Source organism: Xenopus tropicalis, chromosome 1 (assembly GCF_000004195.4).
Source record: "Xenopus tropicalis strain Nigerian chromosome 1, UCB_Xtro_10.0, whole genome shotgun sequence".
In the NCBI taxonomy this organism is placed as follows: domain Eukaryota; kingdom Metazoa; phylum Chordata; class Amphibia; order Anura; family Pipidae; genus Xenopus; species Xenopus tropicalis.
In genome coordinates, this window is record NC_030677.2 from 154,892,994 (window position 1) to 154,914,657 (window position 21,664).

A 21,664-nucleotide genomic window follows, 5' to 3' on the forward strand; every position below is an offset into this window, starting at 1 on the left:
ACTCTGGGTTTGTTAACTCCATAGTCTGTATTGAACGTATCTCAGAAGGAGAATGTTTTAGTGCATATATGACTTCTATACAAGCCACCTAAGTAAAGGTGGCCATACACATTGTGAAATGAGCAGATCTTCTCCTCATATGCCACCTAAGGTGGGCGATATCAGGCTAATTTGATCATTTGGCCCTAGGTCCAAAAGATTCAATTAAAATGGTGGGCCTAAGAGCTGTCAGACTGAGGACCGAATTTATGAGCCAATGCAGTCCCCAGTCTGATGGAAAATCAAACCTGCCCAATTGAGATCTGGCCAATTTTAGGCCAGATATTGGTTGGGTAAGCCCGTCGGGGGTGCCCATACACTGGCAGATAAGCTGGTGAATCAGTCTGAAGGACCCAAATCAGCTGCTGAACTCTGCCCATGTATGGCCACCTTAAGTCACCTTGTTTTATGCATCAGTTGCTCATGTAGAGACTCATAGGTCAATGATGAAAATCCCTATTCTATAATAGCATTAGCTTCTGTTATTAAGAAAATTGCTCCAAATATCGATTAGCAGACATTTCCTATCAGGGATTATGATACTATGGGATAATTAACTTCATTACTCTGTTGTCAGAAGGGAATAGGGCTTAGATCTTAAATCATGAAGATTTGCGGGAGCAGAAGAGAGGAGATAAAAGCATCTCTTGGAAATGATACAGAATCAGGTCCAACATTAGGCTGTTCAAGCAAGATTAGGTTTAGGCAGAAGGGCTAGACAAACAGCAGGCAGAAACTAGAAAGGGAAGTTTGAGAACAAACGTCATGTTGGTTTGAAAAACGTGAAGTCACTGAATGAAACCTGATTGGCTGTTGTTGACCCCGCCCACTTTTTCTAACCTTGGACCACAGTTATATAGTAAAAACCGCCTTGCAAAGTTTGGGGACCCTGGTTTTAATAGTGTCTGCATGGCAGCAATTTAAATTTCCCCACTAAAAGTCAACGAGTGACATCTGATCCGCGGTTAGTGGCTCCGCCCACTTTTCTAACCTGGAACTGATGTTACCCGGGGACTAACTCTGCAAAGTTTAGGGACCCTAGGATTAATAGTTAAAGTACGGCAGCATTTTAAGTTTAAACCAATAAAAGTCAATAGGTAAATTGTGATTGGTGGGTGTGTCCACTATTTCTAACCTTGAGTCGAAATAACCCAGTGACAAACAGTGGGCACCCTGGCATAAATAGTGTGAGAATGACAGAATTTTAAAATTAAACCAATAAAATTTAATGAATGAAATCTGATTGGCTGTTAGTAGCACAACCCACTTTTCCTATTTTTGAATTGCAGTCCCCCAGTGACCAACTTTGAAGTTGGTGGCTCTACCCACTTTTTCTAACTTTGAACCGCAAATACCCAGTGCCTAACTTTGGAAAGTTTAACAACCCTGGAATCAATACTTAAATAATGACATCAGTTTAAATATAAACCAATGAAATTAAATGGGTGGAAATGGATTGGCTGTTGGTGCTCCGCCCACTTATTTTAACCCTCAATAGGTAGTCAGCAAGTGACTGACTTTGCAAAGTTTGGGAACCCTGACATAAATAGTGTGAGAAAGGCAGCATTTTAAATTTAAACCAAAAAAAATCAATAGGTGAAGTCTGATTGGCTGTTGGTGGCTCCACCCAATTTTAAAACCTAAAAATGCAGTCCCCTAGTGACCCTGGTGTTAATACTGTGAGAATGCCAGCAGGCTGAATTTCCCCATTGAAAATCAATAGGTAAAATCTGATTGATTGGCTGTTGTTGGGCGCCCAATTTTCTAAACTTGGAACATAGTCACCCAGTGACAAACTGTGCAAGTTTGGGGACCCTGACATTAAACATGTGAGAATGGCAGCAGTAGAAATTTCCCCACTGAAAAAGAAATGTGATTGGCTTTTGTTGCCCCCCCCCTCCACTTTTTCTAACCTTGAGTACGTAGTGAGCCAGTGACTGACTGTACAAAGTTTGGGAACCCTGGCATCAAACCAATAAAATTCAATAGGTGAAATCTGATTGGCTGTTGGTGGCTCCGCCCACTGTCCGAAACTAAAACTGCGGTCCCTTAGCGACCAACTGTGAAAAGTTTGAAAAGCACAAGCAACCTGCTCCGCTATAGGGTGAAGAAGTGTGGAGAGTTTGGGTGTTGTACCCCTAAAACTGTAGGAGGAGTAGCGTTTAGAAAATGGGGGGGTGCTAAGAAGAAGAAAAAGTGGAAGAATAAGCTGAAGTCAAAGAAAATACATGCCAACGTTTTATAATAACCAAGCACAGGTTGCGGATTCAGAACATCTTTCAATATGGAGCACATTTGCACCACAGAGCAATATGGAGGCACTCATGGGGAATGAAATGTATAAGCACACAGATGCAGGCCCCTGATACAGAGTAATCTTAGTCTGTCTTCTGTTTAAAGGCTCATTGGTGGGGCCACCATTTTATAAGGCCACAAACTAAATCAGTGAATGCGAAATGTCCCTCTCCTAGGTAAAAATTGATTAAATGGCCACCCCTAACCAGTGAATGTATCTGAATGCTTGCATTGGGACACAGAGCAATACCCAGGGGTTCCCACACACAGCCACAATGGTTTAGTTCTCACAATAACACTTTTCCAAGAATTGCCCAGAACCCTGTTATTCTTTCTCTGCTCTTTCCCCCGTACAATCCCACTAGCCATTTTATCTCTACCCACCTTACCACTAAAGAGCTCTAATTATATAAATACACCATCCTTCTGACTGGAGCCCTAATTAACCTTACTCTTACTGAAATCCAATATGAATTTTCTAAAGGCATTGCAATTAATTTTCAGGAGACAGTACATTAAGGTTAATAGATGTACCTCTACTTTGTGTTCTATAATACAGTTATTGACTTATCGTTTGGGATATAAACATATCTAGATGCTAGTATACTGAGTATTGCAACCAATAAAGAATTAAAAGGGCCAAAAACAATCACACACTGATTGCAAAATTACTTTATTACTTCCATCGATGGCACATGGAAAGAATTCATAAATTTTATCACAGGTCTTTGATGACCAGCATGTTTTTCTATTAATGCCAAAGAGGCATCTAGTGGATAATTATGTTGCTTCTCATAAGATGTATGATCATTTACAGGTGAAATTTCCATGTAAGTTATCACTCTTTTTACCTTTTCTGCCTGAAACAAAAAAATGATATTGCACAAAACAGCAATTCCTACAGACCTACAGAAAAAAATGCAGTTTCTCCAGCACTCAGTCACACCCACTGAAGGCAGGAACATACGAACGAGTGAAAATCAGCCCAGCTGGGGTTAGATCTGTATTCCTACAACGTGCAGTTGTGGCAGCTCCATGTGAGTATGAAATGTTTGTCTTGTTGCACTGATTTACAGAGTACCTACCTTCTAGCTTGTACACTTGAGGAAAAAGATATGTATGTTATGCTGAAACTACATCTGATAAGCTGCAGGATTTCCAGCTTTAGCCTTTCAGTCTTTATCTTTAACTGCATTGGCATTGGGCAACATCATATATTGGCACTGCCCAGGCAGCAGACATTTCAGCATTCCATGAATTTAAGGGCTCTTAGTCACAAGCTGTTATTCCTGCACTCCTGTGCGGTGGCACCCCATTCTTCCTTATGGGACTGTACTAACACAAACGCAGGTGGAAGGCAACATGCATTTCTTCCTGTGTTCCCTTGCAGTGAAACCCAGGAGAATGCAACTGCATGGGAGTGCAGGAACAACCACTTGTATGTGCCCTTAAGAATAACATTTTAACCAGTGTATTTAATTTGTTTAACCTGAACAGAAATTAGGGATCAGGAAAGAATATGAGTGCTCTATCCCAGCTGGGTCAGTGAAAATGCACAAACTACTGGCTTTTTTTGAATATTAGAGGCATTTCTCTTTCATTGGCCTCATGTTTTAGTATTAAAGTAATAGAAAGCAACACTGGGGCAGGGGGTACAGAGGGACTGTGGCAACCAGGAGGTCAGATGAAGGGTAATAAACATGGTTTGAAGAGAAGTAGGATAAGGGTTGGGTACTCCTGTGCATCTTTGCAACCTTGGGCACTCAGTGCTGTTGTTGGATGCTTAATTAAATGGATTATTCACCTCAAAGTAAACTTTTAGTACCATGCAGGCTGCAGAATTCTATTGAATATCCAATTCTTGCCAACTTGTTTTGAAACTTATTTTTTTTTCTATGTTATAGTATTTCAATTATTTTTCTTTTTGTTTATGTCTCTCAAGCTTTTGAATGAAAGTCACTGACCCTGGCATCCATATAAATAATTTCTCTCTGAGGCTACAACTGTACTGTTGTTACTTTTTATTACTTATCTTTCTATTCAGGCCCTCTCCTATTCTCAAACCACTGCCTAGTTGCTAGGGTAAACTGAGCCCTAGCAACCAATTATCAATTAAAATTCCAAGAGGGCTACAGAACAAAAAAGCCTGGGAAGTTCAGACGTCTGCATTCAAGGCAAAAACATCCTAGTACAGTACTAGTATGCAATGGCCCTAAAGTATGGATGTGCTAGTGTTACTATAATATAGTTGTAGTTCTGCTGTGGCAGAGACTGAAGTGAATGAGTAAAACAATACCCTGCATAATTTGCAAACGCACATCTTTCAAAAATAAGTGATTTTATCTACTGAGACAGGAGACCACTTCCTTACCATCACTTTGGATTGTGGGTGCAACTGCTTCTACACTTTTTTCTTCTGGAAAGTTTGTCTGGACTGGTTAAACAGCTTGGGCTTGTTCTCCCCTGTCTATCCTTAAGGGTGAATCAGCCTTAAACATAAAGGTTTTACTTTTCCTGGGTATAGGAATGCAGGGTCCTTAATAAGGCACTGTAAGTGAGAGTGTAAGAGGAGTGACGTGGCAAATGTGCCTAAGGCAGCAAACACAGTTGACTGTCAGTAGCTGTTTTAAAGGAACAGTAACACCAAAAAATGAAAATATATTAAAGAAAATATACTATAATGTACTGCTGCCCTGCAGTGTGTTTGCTTCAGAAAGTCCTACTATATTTTGTATAAATACCCTGCTGTGTAGCCACTGGGGCAGCCATTCAAAAGGAGAAAATTCACAGGTTATATAGCAGCTAACAGATAAACCCTGTAGACCTGTGCCTTTTTTCCAGCTTGAATGGCTGCCCCCATGGCTACACAGAAGCTCATTTATATAAACTATAGCAGTGTTTCTGTAGCAAACACACCACTTTTACCAGTGCAGGGCAACAATAAATGATATTTAAATTATTTTAAAACACATTCATTTTTTTACTGTTCCTTTGAAGATTTCATTTGTAAAAACCTACCCTGCTTGTATGTGACAGTTAATGGGATGCAGTAAGTGCCTCCTTTTAATGAATTACGGCAGTTTCTAGGATCGTATTTATTTCGCATGCTTTTCTTGTGTACATTTTCGCATGTAAATTTTGCTGAGTACCACCTGGAAATGAGTTGTGGAAAGGCAAATTCATACTAGTATGTATCGGAGACGGTGAAACAATAATAATTGGGGAGTGGCTATATGGACTGTTTCTGCATTATTCATTTACTGACATGAAAAATGTAGTCCTCAAAATAATGGTGTACATCAAAAGTTGGCTATGGGTTTATGTTTATTTAGTACAGTTACCTGAATGTCTGAAACCCGACTGGCACTTCTCAGCCTGTCAATTAGGGTTATATTTATCATGCTGTGTAAAAAGTGGAGTAAAACATCACCAGTGATGTTGTTTATAGCAGCCAATCAGATGCTTTGCTTTGATTTTCTAACTGTTGAAATCTAATTGCTGATTGGTTGCCCTGGGCAACATCACCGGTAATGCTTCACTCCACTTTTTACACAGCATGATAAATATAGTGTTTCACTTCACTGACGGCAGCTGAAGCTGGGCGGATCTATTTTTTCCCCCTTTACTTCCTTGCAGTCTGTGCGTCCCCCACATTGCAGACATCACGGAGCTTTCACTGAGCGCTGCCTGTAAGTGTATTCTAAATACATCTTTTGCGGTCAGAACTATACTAACTAGTCCTACTGTGATTTATTATTATGAAGGAATGTTCTCCAGTACAGGTAAAAAGCATATACTCTGTGCATGCCTGCTATAGGGTGCTCTTGTCCGTACATGTCAGAGACAGGCCAGTTTATACCTCACATAAGATACCACCCTGCATGTTTAAGGCTTCAAAGGGTATCGGAGCAAATATGCTCAGAAGGGAATGTGAATGCCTCATTCCTGAACACTTCACTGTCCACAGTTGTACTTCAGCATTCAAAGATTTAATTAGAAATAGTTTATGTGCAGCACGGATTCCAACTGGATAGGATTTTCAAACTAAAATCCAGGGTAGTGCTGCCCAAACACTGCAGCCCAAACACTGCAGCCCCCTCAGAGAGAAACACACAAGATCAGAATGGCAATGGAAAAGTGATAGCTATATGGTTATAGGTTAAAATGAAAGAGATAATACAATGATAAAGCAATGAAAGATTTAAAAAACAACATTTTTGGTGTCCGTATCGCTTTAAACCACATTCTTTTTTGGTGTTACTGTTCCTTTAAGTCTTTCCCCCAGGTAGGGCTGTATTTAGATCGAGTGCAGCCCTAGGCACTGGACCTCAGCTTGGCCCCTTTTCCTATGGCTCATCTCTCCAGTGCATGCACAGACCGATCACAGGACAGGAAAATATCTCCCCACACCCCGAGCTCTGCTGCAGGATTTAGCAGTAAGGATTTGGCAGCAGGGGGGAAATTTTGTTTTAAAATGATTGTTGTATTTACCATATACATAGCATGGTACCATACAGACCTTCCCCCCAGAAAACTTCTAGAAAGGGTGAGGGCCAAAAGCTTTGAGCCTATATAAGGGGCAGGGCACAAGCCTCTTTGGTGTATATACCTACCACTTTATAGTAACTGGCAGAAATCTAGACAGTGATGGAATAGAAGGAAGTGGAGAACCCTATTAGACTAGGACAGGCTAGTGAGACAGGCATTGAAGTATTTAGTAGAGTGAGTGACCCTGTGATAAAGTCATAGGGGCTGATTCATTAAAACACGAGTTCAAATCCCGAATGGGAAAACAGATTGGATACGATAATTTCTGAAGATCGGAAAAATCACGAAAATGCTTACGAAAAAATTGTATTAGTCATGATAATATTGTATTCGTGATCGTAAAGTCATAAAATCTTCGTATCCGAACGATCGTAAAATGCAGGAAAACCTGCATGATTTTGGCAGCCTCCCATAGGAATCAATGGCACTCTGCAGCTCCAACCCGGCCCAAGGAAAGTCACGATACCGAAGCTTGAATGAATCCGAAGTTTTCTTACTCGTTGCGACAATACGTTTTTGTCGCATAATTTTTAACGCACAGTACAAAAAAGTTGCGTAAAATACAAACTGTCCAATCGAACGAACGCTCGGACCGTTGGTGGATTGATAAATCTCCCCCATAGCGTGTAGTAGTCTGGTCAGGGCGGAGAGCCTGAGGTATTGAGTGCAGTGTAGTGATCCAGATGGTTGGCACATGTCAGAGAGGTAGGGGCCTGTATCAGAAAACAGGAGCACCCTCAGTGTTGCTACATGCTGCTGTGCCTGTGAGAGAGTTGCTACACCAGGTTTGTTGGGCTGGATCTGGTGAGACACTGCTGGTAAATCTAGTTAGAGAGGTGTGGCTGGGAAGTGAATTAATGTGGGAAAGAGCTGTAACCGATAAATGAGGAAGGGAAGCAATGCTACAATAAGGAATACACTTGGTTACTGCAACATGCCTGAGTCTCTCAGAAGTAAAGATGGGGATTACAACAATTTAAGAATAACGTCCCTCATTGTAAAATTGCAAAGAATTTTGTGATTTTGCCACCCGCAGTACATAATATTAAAAGAAAATCTCTGTACTTTACACAAGGGACAGGGCTGAAAGCCAATATTGGGTGGCCGTGATCTTGGGGCCCTCAGGCGAATACTTCCCAAACCCTTTGTCCGTAAACACAGTTCATTGCTGCATCCACAAATGCAAGATACAACTCTACCATGAAAAGATATCTTCTCTGGGCTCAAGCTTATTTAAGATGGACTGAGGTGAAGTGGGAAAACTGTCCCGTGGTCTGACCTTTAAAATTAGACATTCTTTTTGGAAATCATGGACCCCACATCCTCTGGGCTAAAGAGAAGAAGCACCACCCGGCTTATCAGTGCACAGATCAATAGCCTCTGTGATTGTATGGAGGGGGCACTGGCACACATGGCATGGGTTGCTTGCACATAATTAATGCTCCGTTATATAATATACACGTTTCAGCGCAAGATATGCTGCCTTCCAGACTAAATGTTTTTCAGGGAAGGCCTTGCTTATTTTAGCAAGTCAATGCCAAACTGTATTCTGCACATATTACAGGTAGGGGACCTGTTATCCAGAATGCTCTGGGATTTTCTGGATAAGGGGTCTTTCTATAATTTAGGCTGAGAGCACACAGAACGTTTGCAGGCTGCGAGAAGCAGATCCACTCAAAATGCCTGTTTTCAGGCCGATCACTGCTCGGCTCTGCTTAATGTAGTCAGTGCAGTTTTACTGAGTTGCGTAAGGGAGCAGATCCACTACTCTCTTCTCTCAGGCTGCAAAAAAACGCAGGCTGGGAGTAGAAGAGCAAATGCCCTCAGACTTAAGCATTAAATAAACCCAATAGGATTGTTTTGGCTCAAATAAGGATTCATTATCTCAGTCAGGATCAAGTACAAGATACTGTTCCCTTATTACAAAGAAAAAAAAGGAAATTATTTGATCAAAATATAGTCTATGGGAGATAGCCTTTCTGGGGCTTTCTAGATAACTGGTTTCTGGATGACAGATCCCATACCTGCTTCATGGCATGGCTCCATAGTAAAAGAGTCGGGGTGCTAAACTGGCCTGCTTTCAGGCCAGACCTGTCATTCACTGAAAACATTTCGCACATTGTGAAGCTGTTGAGCAGCTGGAATTCTATATCAGGCAAGAAAGGGACAACATTTCACTGTCAGAATTCCAGCAACTGGTCTCATCAGTTCCCAAAGGGTTACACCGTGTTGCTGAAAAAGGAGTGATGCAACACAGTGGGAACATGCCCTGGGGGTTAAATGATTTTCAAATCATCCTATCCTTTTATCTACAGTTTACATAGTGTCCCAACATTTTGGGAAATGGGGTTGTTAAAAAACCAAAGTGATAAAGGTAGTGAAATAACACCTGCTCTTACATAAGCAAACAAAATGACAAGAACTTTGAGTATATTAACATTTCTCTATTGTACTACATACAGCCTTGAACCCCCACTATGGAAGGCCTGAAGGAACAGAGGATGCTGGATTTTGTTGTGGAAAATGCAGTGCGTGGTGATCCTCAGAGTGTGGTAGATACTATAGACAATTTCTGCAGGAACAAGGAGTGGGCCATGAATGTGGGAGACGAGAAAGGTAAAAAGGGGTCAAAACGGTAATATTTGCTAAAACACACCTTGTCTGTATGAATATCAGACTTCTGCTCTGACCAGTGGCTAACTCAGAACCAACTTCACTTAGCAACACAAGTGTAGCACACCTTTAGTTGCTAGCTTTAAAACTGAGAGTATGTGTGGGTCTGTGCAATGGACCTTGGGCATTAACCTGGCAACTCCCAGTGACCATACAATGAATATTGCCTTTAGTTATTCTCACTCTTGTGGGTACCAGCCAGAGCATTAGAAGAAAAGTCACCTGGAATTTCTGTGAACTGACAGGATGAGTGGATTTATAAAGCAACAAAGGTTTATTCAAACAACAAACTTATTTTATTTGCATGTGGCATCTGTTGTTATCAATATACAACTCCAGTTTCCAATGTCTTCAATAGCACATTAAGCACAAACCACATAACTTCTCTTGCAGTAAATAGTATTGGACTCACACTTGTGATCTGTCCCTTCAAAAGGTGGTGTCCCCTGCTTTAGTGTAAATCCCCAGCATTGTCTGGTTTCATAGTAGTCCCTTGCCTCAGGAATCTTGTGTACTCTGTTCCTGAGCTCAACCACTTGAGTTCCTAAGCTGGTGGCCTTTTACACCGCAGGCTTCTAACCCTCTACTCTCCTCGATGGAGCTATGAGCTGCTCGTATTACCTATCCGGTGCCTGCCTTTCACTCATGGAGTGACTATCACAGAACTAATCTTACTCTGATTTTTCCTAACTGGTCCTGCTATCTGCCCAAGCCCAATTCTGTACCCACCTCCCTGTGAGGAGAAGTCCTGGGAAAGATCCTGAGCACATGTATGCCATCCCTTTTATACTAGAACACATTGCCATCTACTGGGCATTCCTGAAACATTCCTGTGCTGTGTGCTAAAGCCCCTACCCCTCCCCAAAAATAATGCCACAGTGTCTTTTTTTTTTTTTCCATTTATGTATCTACCATTGATACATTTATCTGTAGCTTACTAACCCTGCTGGTGTGCTTCATAAAGGGAATAGATTTTGGATGGCACAGCACTTCTTGTAGTTTTTAAAAAGCCTTTATTGCACACTTCAGGACATCACAGCAACGTTTCGGACCGTGTAAGGCCCTTTGTCAAGCTCAACTGGCAGTATACACACAGGAAATTTATATCCTCCCCAACCACCTAGTGGAAGCAAGTGAAAAGACACTAAATAACAGATACATTGTGACACTTTGTTTATACACTATCAATCTACAACTGTGAATTACTGTATATATAATCTGTACTGATCAGCGTCAGGAACACGCCACTCTCAAACGCGCCTGACACCGGGATGGGGAAACAAGGGGTTATACTCAGCCGCCTTTCACACAGGTTAGACTAACTTCAGACACCCCCAAACACACCACCGCCCCAAATAACTATTCGCTGCCACCATCTATCATTAACAGGCGAAACCTAATACACAAATGTATAACACACTCTCTCCCACTGTAGTTAGGGTTAGCTTCCACTAATTCAACAAGCACTCTAGCAGCCAAAGGGTTAAATTACAGTCAAACACACTCCCCTGCTAGCAGTCAACTAGTTCATTAGCATTTACACAGACACCTAACCCCCTACTCAATACAGACAAGCAGTTAATAAATTCTATGCCGAGCGTCATACAGGCACGTGAGTCTTAGAGCCAAAGGACATAACTTATTAAATTTTATATTTAATATTACAAGAGTAAACAGTGCATTTAAAAAGATTTTACAAAAAGAGACATACACATATAAACAGTAAATAAAATAAAAGGGAATAAAACACAGAGAAGCCCTATGTACATTACCAAGTTAGGAATTTCCTGTGTCCTCCTGAGGCAAAGAGTTTGAGAACCTGAGCACACACCCCAACAGAACTGGAACCTCAAGTATGAGCTCTCAGTAACTGGGTCTGTTGCCCTTGTATCCCCTGCTGGGACCCTTCCTCATTACTGTATGCATGAGGGGGGAGTGCCCAAGAATTTGTCCATGGTGACCCCCTGTAGAGGGCTGCACTTCTCAGGCCAGTTTCTTGTCATATAATATTGGTACTTGCCAGTATCCAATATTATTATGAAAATATGGGCTTGCTTTAACCCATATGTGGGCAATCAGAATGATACCAAACATGAGGGGTGTAGGAGGCGTGGCCTGCACCGAGTAGGGAGCGCACTAGCCGAGCTCCGTTTGGGGGCACAAAATACTGAACCAATACAGCACTACACCCGAACAGCCCCGCATCCTCTAGATGGTGAAAAAATAATGACGCGGACACGCTAGAGGGACGTCAGCCCGACCACACGCCATGCAGTCACAAAATGGCGCCGAAAACTACACGGAGCGTGCGGGCTCCCCAGACACTGCTGCAACAAAGGAAGCAGCTGTCGGAAACTGGCGCAATACGCAAGGGAACCCCTGCCACAACGTTCCCCCATAGGTATGTCTCGTACACCTCATGCTGCACACAAACAACAACCTGCAACAAGTGATGGTGTCACACCAGCAGCACTAACAACACCAGCACCCTCTACAGAGCCAACACTAGCTGAAGTACTAAATGCAATTACAACAAATCATACAGCACTAGTGGGCAAAATAGATGAGCTGAAAACAGACTTTGCAATATTTAAAACATGATGTACTAAAGCTCAGAGAAAGAACTGGGGAAAGGGAAAGGTGAATTATTGAGCTGGAGGACTCCACAGCACCTCTCACAGGCAAGGTTACTACAACAAAGAAGCAAATAGCCATACTAGAATCAAAGGCTGATGACCTGGAAAACAGGCTGAGGAGAAATAATATTTGCATACAGGGTCTAACAGAAAGAGTTGAAGGCAATGCAGCAGAGAAATTCATAGAACAATGGCTGACAAGAATGTTTGGCCAGGCAACCTTCTCACCTGGAAAGAGCGCACAGAGTTCCTGGTAGACCACCACCGCCAGGCGCACCCCCAAGACCCCTGATAGCACATCTCCTCAACTACAGAGACAGAGTTACTGCACTAGCGGAGAAACGCAGAAACAAACCTCAAATTCTAATGTTACAGGAAACGCACCTAGTGGGCAGTAAATTCTTAGCGTTAAAAAAGCCCTGGATAGGATCAATGTACCATTCTCTGTACTTGAGCTACTCTAGAGGGGTCTCCATTCTTATATGTAAAACCTGCCCTTTTGTAATAGAGACCACGATCTCAGATAGAAATGGTAAATATGTCTTAATACATGGTACAATACAAGGGAAAAAACTCACTTTGGTAAATGTGTACATTCCACCTCCATTCGCACAGGAGCCCTTGAGAGAAATAATGAACAAAATTTTAACCCTCCCAATGGCACCCCTACTGCTAATGGGAGACTATAACTAACACTGTGATAGATGCAACACTAGATAAACTAAATCCTCCCAGAACTAACACATCACCTTTCAATGGATGGATCTCTGGGCTCCAACTAGTAGACCTCTGGAGAGTACGTAATCCAGGAGTCAAGCAATATACCTGCTACTCACCTGGCTCAAATAATATGTCTAGAATAGATTTAGTTTTGGGTTGTGCGGAAATGAACAAAAATGTAGAAAAAGTTTGAGATACTCACAAGGGGTATTTCGGACCATTCTCCCATAGCAACCACTATACTCATTTCCCCAACTCCAGCAGACCGGATATGGAGACTTAGCCCCTACTGGGCAACCCACACCCATTTAAATGAAACCATCCAGGACAGCATTAAAACATTTGTTGAAACAAACAAAAATGAGGTACCCCCTGGTATTACCTGGGACGCCTTTAAAGCTTACACTAGGGGGCTGATTTACTAAGACACGATTTCGAATCCGAATTGGAAAAATTCCGATTGGAAACGAACATTTTGCGACTTTTTCGGTAATTTTGCGATTTTTTCGGCGTCTTTACGTTTTTTGCGTAAAAACGCGAGTTTTTCGTAGCCATTACGAAAGTTGCTCAAAGTTGCAAGTTTTTCGTAGCGTTAACACTTGCGCGCAAAGTCGCGCCTTTTTCGTAGCGTTAAAACTTAAAAGGCGCGGCGTTTCGCGCAAGTTTTAACGCTACGAAAAAATCGCGACTTTGCGCAACTTTCATAATGGCTACGAAAAACTCGCGTTTTTACACAAAAATCGTAAAGACGCCGAAAAAATCGCAAAAGATACGAAAAAAATCGCAAAATTACCGATCATTACGAAAAAAACGCAATCGGACGCATTCGGCCTGTTCGTGGGTTAGTAAATGTGCCCCTAGGGGTGTATTCATCAGTAATATCAATACACTAGAAACTAATTTACGTGCAGAAATTCTACTGAAATCCCAAAGGGTATACGAATCTGAAGCAACCTATATTGCACACCCAAACACACAGACTCAACAGGAATGGCAAGAAAACCCTTGCCCAAATAGAGCTCACAAAAAAACACATGCTATATCAAAAAGCAGGGGTCTTTGAACATGGAGACAAAAACGGGAAACTGTTAGCGCTCCTGGCCAGAGATAACACTACCACCATGCTCATCCCAGCTGTACAAGTACTGGGGTAATAACTTCCTCTCCAGAAGAAATAAACAATAGATTTGCTGAATTCTACTCCGATCTATACAACTCCAAATTGCAAGTCTCACCTGCTGAAGAGATACCGATATCCCCAAGTTAGACACACAAACCTTCCACTTCTTAGCTACAGATATAACATTAACAGAAGTAGAAGCTGCCATTGGAGCCTCCCCAAGTGGGAAAACTCCTGGTACAGATGGCATACCAATGGAATAGTACAAACCGCACACCAAACTAATTGCACCACTGCTAATAAAGCTATATAAAGGAGCAAAGGAAGGGAAAACTCTCCCCAGCTCAATGAAGGAAACCCTAATTGTCCTGATTTTAAAACCAGGGAAAGACCCCCTCGACTGCTCATCCTACAGGCCAATCTCGCTTATTAATACAGACGCTAAAATTCTAGCAAAGATATTAGCTACTAGAATTGCCACAACACCTAGCTAAGATAATTTCCCCTGATCAAATATCTGGCAGATATTATGACAAATGGAACACTGCTTCCCTATCAACAAAAATACTTACTTCCGAATAGGATGCTCTTTAGATACCTACAACTAAGGCACGCTGCTGAAGCACAGTTTGGGCAACTACCAACTGATACAATACTAAGACATATAGAAATAATGATACATAGTGAGACCCTAAAAAAAACCTCTCTCGAGCTTTTAAGCACACCTAATACAAGTTGGAAGTGCATCCCTGAACAAACTGTACACAAAATGGCAGAGAGATATCCCCCAAATCACACCAGAGCAATGGGAAGATATCTTAGACTCCGCCTTTGAGGGAGTCATTAGCAGTAAAAATAAGATGACGCAAATGAACTACTTACATAGAATATACCTAACCCCGCAGAGGTTACATCACATAAACCCTAATGTACCTCAAAACTGCCCACGTTGCCAACATGTCCCTGCAAACTTCATGCATATGGTATGGGACTGCCCTATAATTAAATCCTTCTGGGGAAACGTAACATTGGGAGTACAATGTCAGTTTTTTCTGTTATCAGCTGTATTACGTTTCCCCAGAAGGATTTAATTATAGGGCAGTCCCATACCATATGCATGAAGTTATTTTTACTGCTAATGACTCCCTCAAAGGCGGAGTCTAAGATATCTTCCCATTGCTCTGGTGTGATTTGGGGGATATCTCTCTGCCATTTTGTGTACAGTTTGTGTACAGTATGTCTATAATCCTATTACTTCATCAATTAGGGGAGGTAACACCAAGAAGGGCACAATGTACATTATTGTCTATTCTATGTATGTATGCAAGCAAAGCAATTGCAATTCACTGTAAATCCAGTGGAGGGCCACCAATACACTCATGGGAACAACTCTATAAGCTTACCTACTCGAGAAGAGGTTGTCCGGATAAATTTAACAAAGTCTGGGAACTCTGGATAGACCCAGACCCAGCCTTAGATTAGACCCCCTACACAAGGTAAATGCAGACTTAAAGTCAATAGGGCTAATTCACTAAAGTGCGTTAATTTTTATCGCACACTTTTTTGCGGTAAAATTGATGCAAAAATTAACGCGGGATTCGCTACAGTTTTACCGCATGCGTCGCATATCGCATGCATTAAATTTTGCGCTACCGCATGGGTTCATTTGCGTGCCGAAATAACACTAATGCATGATTCACAAACACTTAGACGCGCTAAATATTGCATTAACACATACTTGAGGCAGGCGGTAATTATAGAAAAGTACAGTTCATGCGCTTTTGGCAACACAATATGGACTTTGCAGTGGGATTTATGCAAGTCTGTGTTGGCCCTAGAGTGATGCAGCCGCCAGTTTGCAGGGAAATAGTCATTTTCAGTACAGTAATTTTCTGAAAGTAATGGCATGTATGGCTAACATGGCGTGCGTTTTTTCGTACGCGGCAAATATTTTACGCGGTGCGTTGATTAGCGCTCGTTCCGCCGAATACCGCACGAAAATAGTCTTCGCGACTAAAATAACGCAAGCAGCATCACGCTATAAATTAACGCGAGTATGCTTTTAGTAAATCGTGCGTTAAGACGCAAGAAATTAGACGTGATAACATTTTTAACGCATTCTATAAATAACTCACGTTTTATCGACCTTTAGTGAATCAACCCTAATGGATAAATTGCTTTCTGAAGCACCCCCCAACAGGTATAATACCTATCAACTAAACACTGGTATAACTTAGAAACAATAAGAAACATGACACCATCAATGTTAACTTGGTTTTTTTATATCTTTTATTTTAATGAAAACATGGCATGTTGTAACACAGTCATTATATCATATATGTAAAACATATTTTGTAATGCTCAATAAAAGAATTGTTAAAAAAAAAATGAGGGGTGTCTCATGTCCCAGTCCCCCAGAATCTATCCCTCCTAACTGGTGGGTATAGGCAGTCCCTGTTTGGTATCATTAGGAAGCATGTGACCTCCTCATAACCAATATATGATTTATGAGGATGTGAACCCTAAAGCAAAGGAGATATGGATCCCTTTCTATAATCCATATTTTCTCATAGCTGTTCCCTTCTGCTGTTTTTAGGTCCACAATTGCCTTTCTTTGATCAACAGATCAAAGAAACCAATGGCCCCAGCTTTTCTGCCCCAGATGGTCTAACTCCCAATTGTCTTGTAGCCCAGATAAATTTGTCAGCTTTTAAAAGGCTCCCGGTAATGGCCTACAAAAAAGGTAGAAATGTGGGTTCTATTTTGATGAAATCAGATTTTGGGAGAAAAATGAAGAAAGGTCCAGGGATAAGTCCAAGAAAAATGGAACTTTTCAATGTTATAACTGCAACTGCTGTTCTAATGTACAACCAGGACAGTTTATTTTCCATCCTAGGAGAGGAAATCCAGTTGCCAGCTGAGCTTGACAAAGGGCCTTACATGGTCCGAAATCTATTCCCTATTGAGTTCCAGTGGCAAGTGACCAGTGGGGAACGTGCACTGCGGTGAAGACATTCAGTGGGTTGTGCTCGCTGCTTTGCTCTACAGGGTGCTACATACAGACAAGCATCTGGTTTCTTATCCAAAAAAAAAAACATAGCAGAAACCAGTAACTATGGGGACGTGGCCTCACTATTGCCTTAAAATTATTACTGCCTCAGGCTGTTTCCTTCTATTTAAGGTCTGATCCTAGATGAAGTGGTTAAAGAAACCGATCCTTTGATGGTAGTGGAGCTGGGCACGTACTGTGGATACTCTGCTGTTCGAATAGCTCGACTGCTGAAGCCGGGAGCTCGCATCCTCACCATGGAGATGAATCCAGTTCATGCCTCTGTAGCCAGGCAGATGATTGAATTTGCTGGAGTCAACAACACAGTAGGTACATTCCTTTATTCTGGCCAAAATAGACAGTAGCAGTACGAGCTGTAAGGTAGATATTCAGTGAACTAAAATAAGTGCCTGGTCTTATCAGCATCTAAAATGCTTTTGCAGGGATTGCTTCTTCCCTTAAGGTGGCCATACACGCACCGATATTATCGTACGAAACCTCGTTTCGTACGATAATCGGTGCGTGTATGGCATGTCGGCGAGTTGACCGATATCGCAGGAAGCTGCCGATATCGGACGACTCGCCGATCGGACAAAATTCTCCCTTCAGAGCTGAATCGGCAGAAGGAGGTAGAAATCCTATTGTTTCTACCTCCTTACCTGCCGATTCAGTCCTGAATGGTGTGTGGCGGATCTTACGATGTTTCGTGCGACCGATGGTCGCACGAAACATCGTCGGATCGCCACGTGTATGGCCACCTTTAGAGATGATCAAGGGACAGTAAAGGTGGCTCTACACTCTAAGATCCGTTCGCTTGGCAAGGTCGCCAAGCGAGCAGATCTTCTCCCGATATCCCAACCAACGGGTTAATTCGGTCGTTTGTTCCCCGATCTGACTAAAAATCAAACCTGCCCAATTTAATTAATTGAATTGAGACAAAAGTCTTGTTGGTTCTATTTACAGAGAATGAGGGATGCAAACAGACGCCAGCATCAATTAACCGCATTTGGCTTTCTCTTATCAATGTTCCAGGGGCAGTCTGCAAAATATACCCCTTAGGGAATTAGGATGCTCAACTGTATAGTCTGAAGGAATAAAATATATAAAAATAAATAAATAGTTAAACCTGGCAGATAGGTGCAAGACTTTTGAATGTGATATGATTTTAAAGGGGACCTTCACCCATAAAACATCTTTTAAAAGAAAATGTCATTCTGATCAGTCTTCCCAAATAAATTCATTACACGTTTTTCAGTGACATTACAATTAAAATCAGGATTTGTGTATGTTTTTATTCTCTGCACTCACTCCTATTTGGTCCTCCTAGGAGAAGCCAGTTCTCCTACAGGTCTGGTAAACAAATATAAACAAGCCAGAAACTGTTTTCAATAGCAAATGCATGTACACTTTAATTCTAAGCAACTAATATACATTTACAGTACATTTTCTTTCAATATAAAAAATGAAAATCCCATTTTATTGTGAGCGTATTATTAGGTAACAGTTGGGTTCTCTGTGATAAGGTATAGGCTTTCTGATATCTTCTTTACATGTGGATTTTTCCGACTGGATGATATCAGAGTGTCTGTGATGTGAGACTTTTAAGAACTGGAAATTAGTTTATTTTGAATTCACTGTTGAGTTCTTATAGCTACAATCTGATTCTGGCAAATAATTCTCCATACTGGGCAACATTCTGATTTTTAGGTTCATGTACTGGAAGGGTCCACAGCAGATTTCATCCCGCAGCTGAAGCAAAACTATGGCGTGGATACGCTTGACTTTGTGTTTCTGGATCATTGGAAGGACCGATATCTAATTGATACCAAACTTTTGGAGGTAAATAATTTTTTTTCCGTTAATGGACTCGAGCTCCAAAAAACTCTGACAGGTTAAAGTATAAAAGTACAATAGTTCTTGTGCAAGTAACATGTTAATAAAAAGCCTTTAGTGCCCTGGGATCTGTTCTTTCACATTTTTATTCATATATATTGCAAAGATAGCCTTCTTATTCTACACAAAGAATCACTGACATTACATTGGATGGGTATTTCTCCATCCCTGGTCCTAAAATGAGTTCAAGGAGAAGAAAGGAGGAAATGCCTAATGTTAGGCACCCCCAGTGATTGTAATCACTTACCTGATAACCTGGCCAGTGCTCCTGTTAGCACAAATCTGCACTGCACTCTTCTGGGAGCACCATGGAGCCATCCTCTTCCAGCTTCTTTGTTGTGTGGGTGCACAAAAAAACCATTTCACTGTACAGCGCATGTGTCTACCTGGTGATGCTGAAGAAAGAAGAGGAGGAGCACTGTGCTGGGCTCACTGAAAATCCCCCCAGCCATGCAGTTTTCTGCTAACAGGAGCACCAGCCCAGTATCAGGTAAGGAAATACAATCGCTGGGGGGTACCTAACATTTGATACCTTTAGTGATTCACCCTTTCCTTCCCCTACCTTTAGCCACCTATAGCCATGCAAGGCATTGTGTGTATACATTGTGTGCTAACTGACTGGGAAGGTTATTCATTACAGTTTTCATTTGAAGTTGAAACTTACCAAGAGCGACTGAAAAAAATCTTACATCTGCGATACATTTTCTGTGAAACTTCCTGTACATAGTAACTACATGTTGTATTTTCATATCTATTGGTATATAATAAAATTAGGTAGAAGCTTCTTTTATGTATGGTACATAGAAATTGAGTAATAATCAGGTTGTTTCTGTATTCTTCCCTACTGTTCAGGAGTGTCAGTTGTTGAGGAAAGGCTCCGTGTTATTGGCAGATAATGTTGTCTATCCTGGCATCCCAGACTTCCTGGAGCACGTCAGGACCTGCGGCCGGTATGACTGCACTAACTACCCATCTCGGGTGCAGTACATGAACAAAGAAGATGCTCTAGAAAAGGCTGTATTTAAAGGCTGCTTGTGACAGGAAAAAATAGCCTCCAAAAACTGTGCAAGAAGGTCCTGTGTACAAGAAAATGATATGCAGTCTGTCCATTTTGGAATCCCTGTTTACACCTATAACAATGGCCTCTTTTCATTTCACTGTTAGACTGACGTGCCCACATTCTAATGCATCCACATTATCAAATATACTCATGTGATTATGGTGCTACCGGGGAACAGTCATAGGTGCTTAGGGAAAGCCACATGGTTTGTTTCCATGACCCCTGTATGCAGATGGACTAAAACTAATAACAAAAAAGCTACCTGTAATAAAGAGGAAAACTACTGGGGGAAAATCCATTTTTGTTCTGCCTAATATCACCCCGGATCATTGTGTTTGCCTAATGTGTATCTGAGTTTTTCTGTACATCTGTCCTTGCCTTTCCTCACGTTTAAAGGTTGGAAAAGCATCTTACAAGGGAAAACCTACTATTGCATTTAGTTAAAATTATATCCCTAAATGCCAACTCCCACAAGTTTGTTCACATTCCTAACAAATAAACCACTTGTAGGAACACTCCCTGCTGAAAAGGAAACAGCACAATACACATTACACATGTAGGAATATGGGCAAGTTCATCATGACTCTGCAAATTAGGATTTCTATAGGTCATTCTGAAGGTGAAGTAAAAGTTAAGTGATTAAAAAAAGAGAGATAAGCACTTCAAGCATTCACAGATAACCTGCACTCAGAGCAGAAGCTTTATATAACATAATAAATATTTGCATTACATATATCAGCTGGACACTCGGCTACATATTTAAGTGTAGCATATGCTCACTATAACATATATACAGTATATATGCTTGCTAACACCAAAGCGGAAATGTTACCAGTGGTCTATATTTTTTATTTGTGGTTTTTGAATAATTTCGCTTTTTTGTTCAACAGACTGTAATATAAATATGAGGCCATTAATAGAAAAATAAAAAATAACAAGAAACTTGTAGCCTCACAGAACAGTATTTTTGACTGTGGGGCCAATGACCCCTATTTGAAGGATGGGAAAAGGCAGAAGAGGAAAGCAAATAACTGAAATGTAAAAAATGAAGACAAATTGATAAGAATTAACCATCCTATAACTAACCAAACGTTAACTTTAAGGTGAATAACCTCTTTAAGCAAATCTTCGCCCAATTTGACCACATTCTGGGTCAATTTTTGCTGATCAAAATATTTTTTTTACCCTGAGCTGATAAACAGATCATAATCCACTGGTGGAGTCTGTAACTTGGGATTTGAAGAAATGATGTGCAGGCCGGCCCTGTACCTGCAGGTTTACCCACAGATTGGGTGGGTTGGCTCGGCACATATTTAGCAGGTGGTGGGACGAACTCTGTCCATGGCCTACCCCGCCAGCAACGTTACTGCTCTGCAAAATGCCCCACTTGCTCTCTCCTTATTCATATACTAAAGTCACACATCACTAATGTGACATAAACACAAGAAAAGTGGTCTCGATGTCCAATCAGACCGATCCGCTGGGAGCAGGCTGAAATCAATTAACACGCTTGCTCAATGTATTTTTGGGAGCCACCCTTTCCCTCCTACCCTGTCACCAACTATCAGTACTTTGCACCTGAAACTTACCCCACCATTGAAATGTATTGCACAAATCCTCAGAAGCATTTA

At 41.4% G+C, this 21,664-nt stretch overlaps 1 protein-coding gene across 2 annotated transcripts; it reads left to right on the plus strand.

The window, feature by feature from the left end:
- The first annotated feature begins 3,336 nt into the window (after window positions 1–3,336).
- comt.2 (catechol-O-methyltransferase) lies at window positions 3,337–20,975 on the plus strand. Of its 2 annotated transcripts, none has more exons than NM_001017157.2 (5): window positions 3,337–3,371; window positions 9,345–9,498; window positions 17,213–17,406; window positions 18,788–18,919; window positions 19,826–20,975. In NM_001017157.2, exons 2-5 carry the CDS (start codon window positions 9,360–9,362, stop codon window positions 20,009–20,011), a joined length of 651 nt encoding a protein of 216 aa, NP_001017157.1. In that variant the 5' UTR covers window positions 3,337–3,371; window positions 9,345–9,359; the 3' UTR covers window positions 20,012–20,975. The 2 variants fall into 2 exon arrangements, with proteins under 2 accessions (NP_001017157.1, XP_012818812.1); XM_012963358.3 differs by lacking the exon at window positions 3,337–3,371 and adding an exon at window positions 5,918–6,023.
- The last annotated feature ends 689 nt before the right edge of the window (window positions 20,976–21,664 follow it).

Excerpts from the sequence above, each read along its gene's own strand:
- comt.2 (NM_001017157.2), top strand. The coding sequence starts at position 9,360 with ATGGAAGGCCTGAAGGAACAGAGGATGCTGGATTTTGTTGTGGAAAAT. Across the intron at positions 9,499-17,212 it reads GAATGTGGGAGACGAGAAAG|GTCTGATCCTAGATGAAGTG; the intron begins GTAAAAAGGGGT and ends CTTCTATTTAAG. Across the intron at positions 18,920-19,825 it reads TTGATACCAAACTTTTGGAG|GAGTGTCAGTTGTTGAGGAA; the intron begins GTAAATAATTTT and ends CCTACTGTTCAG.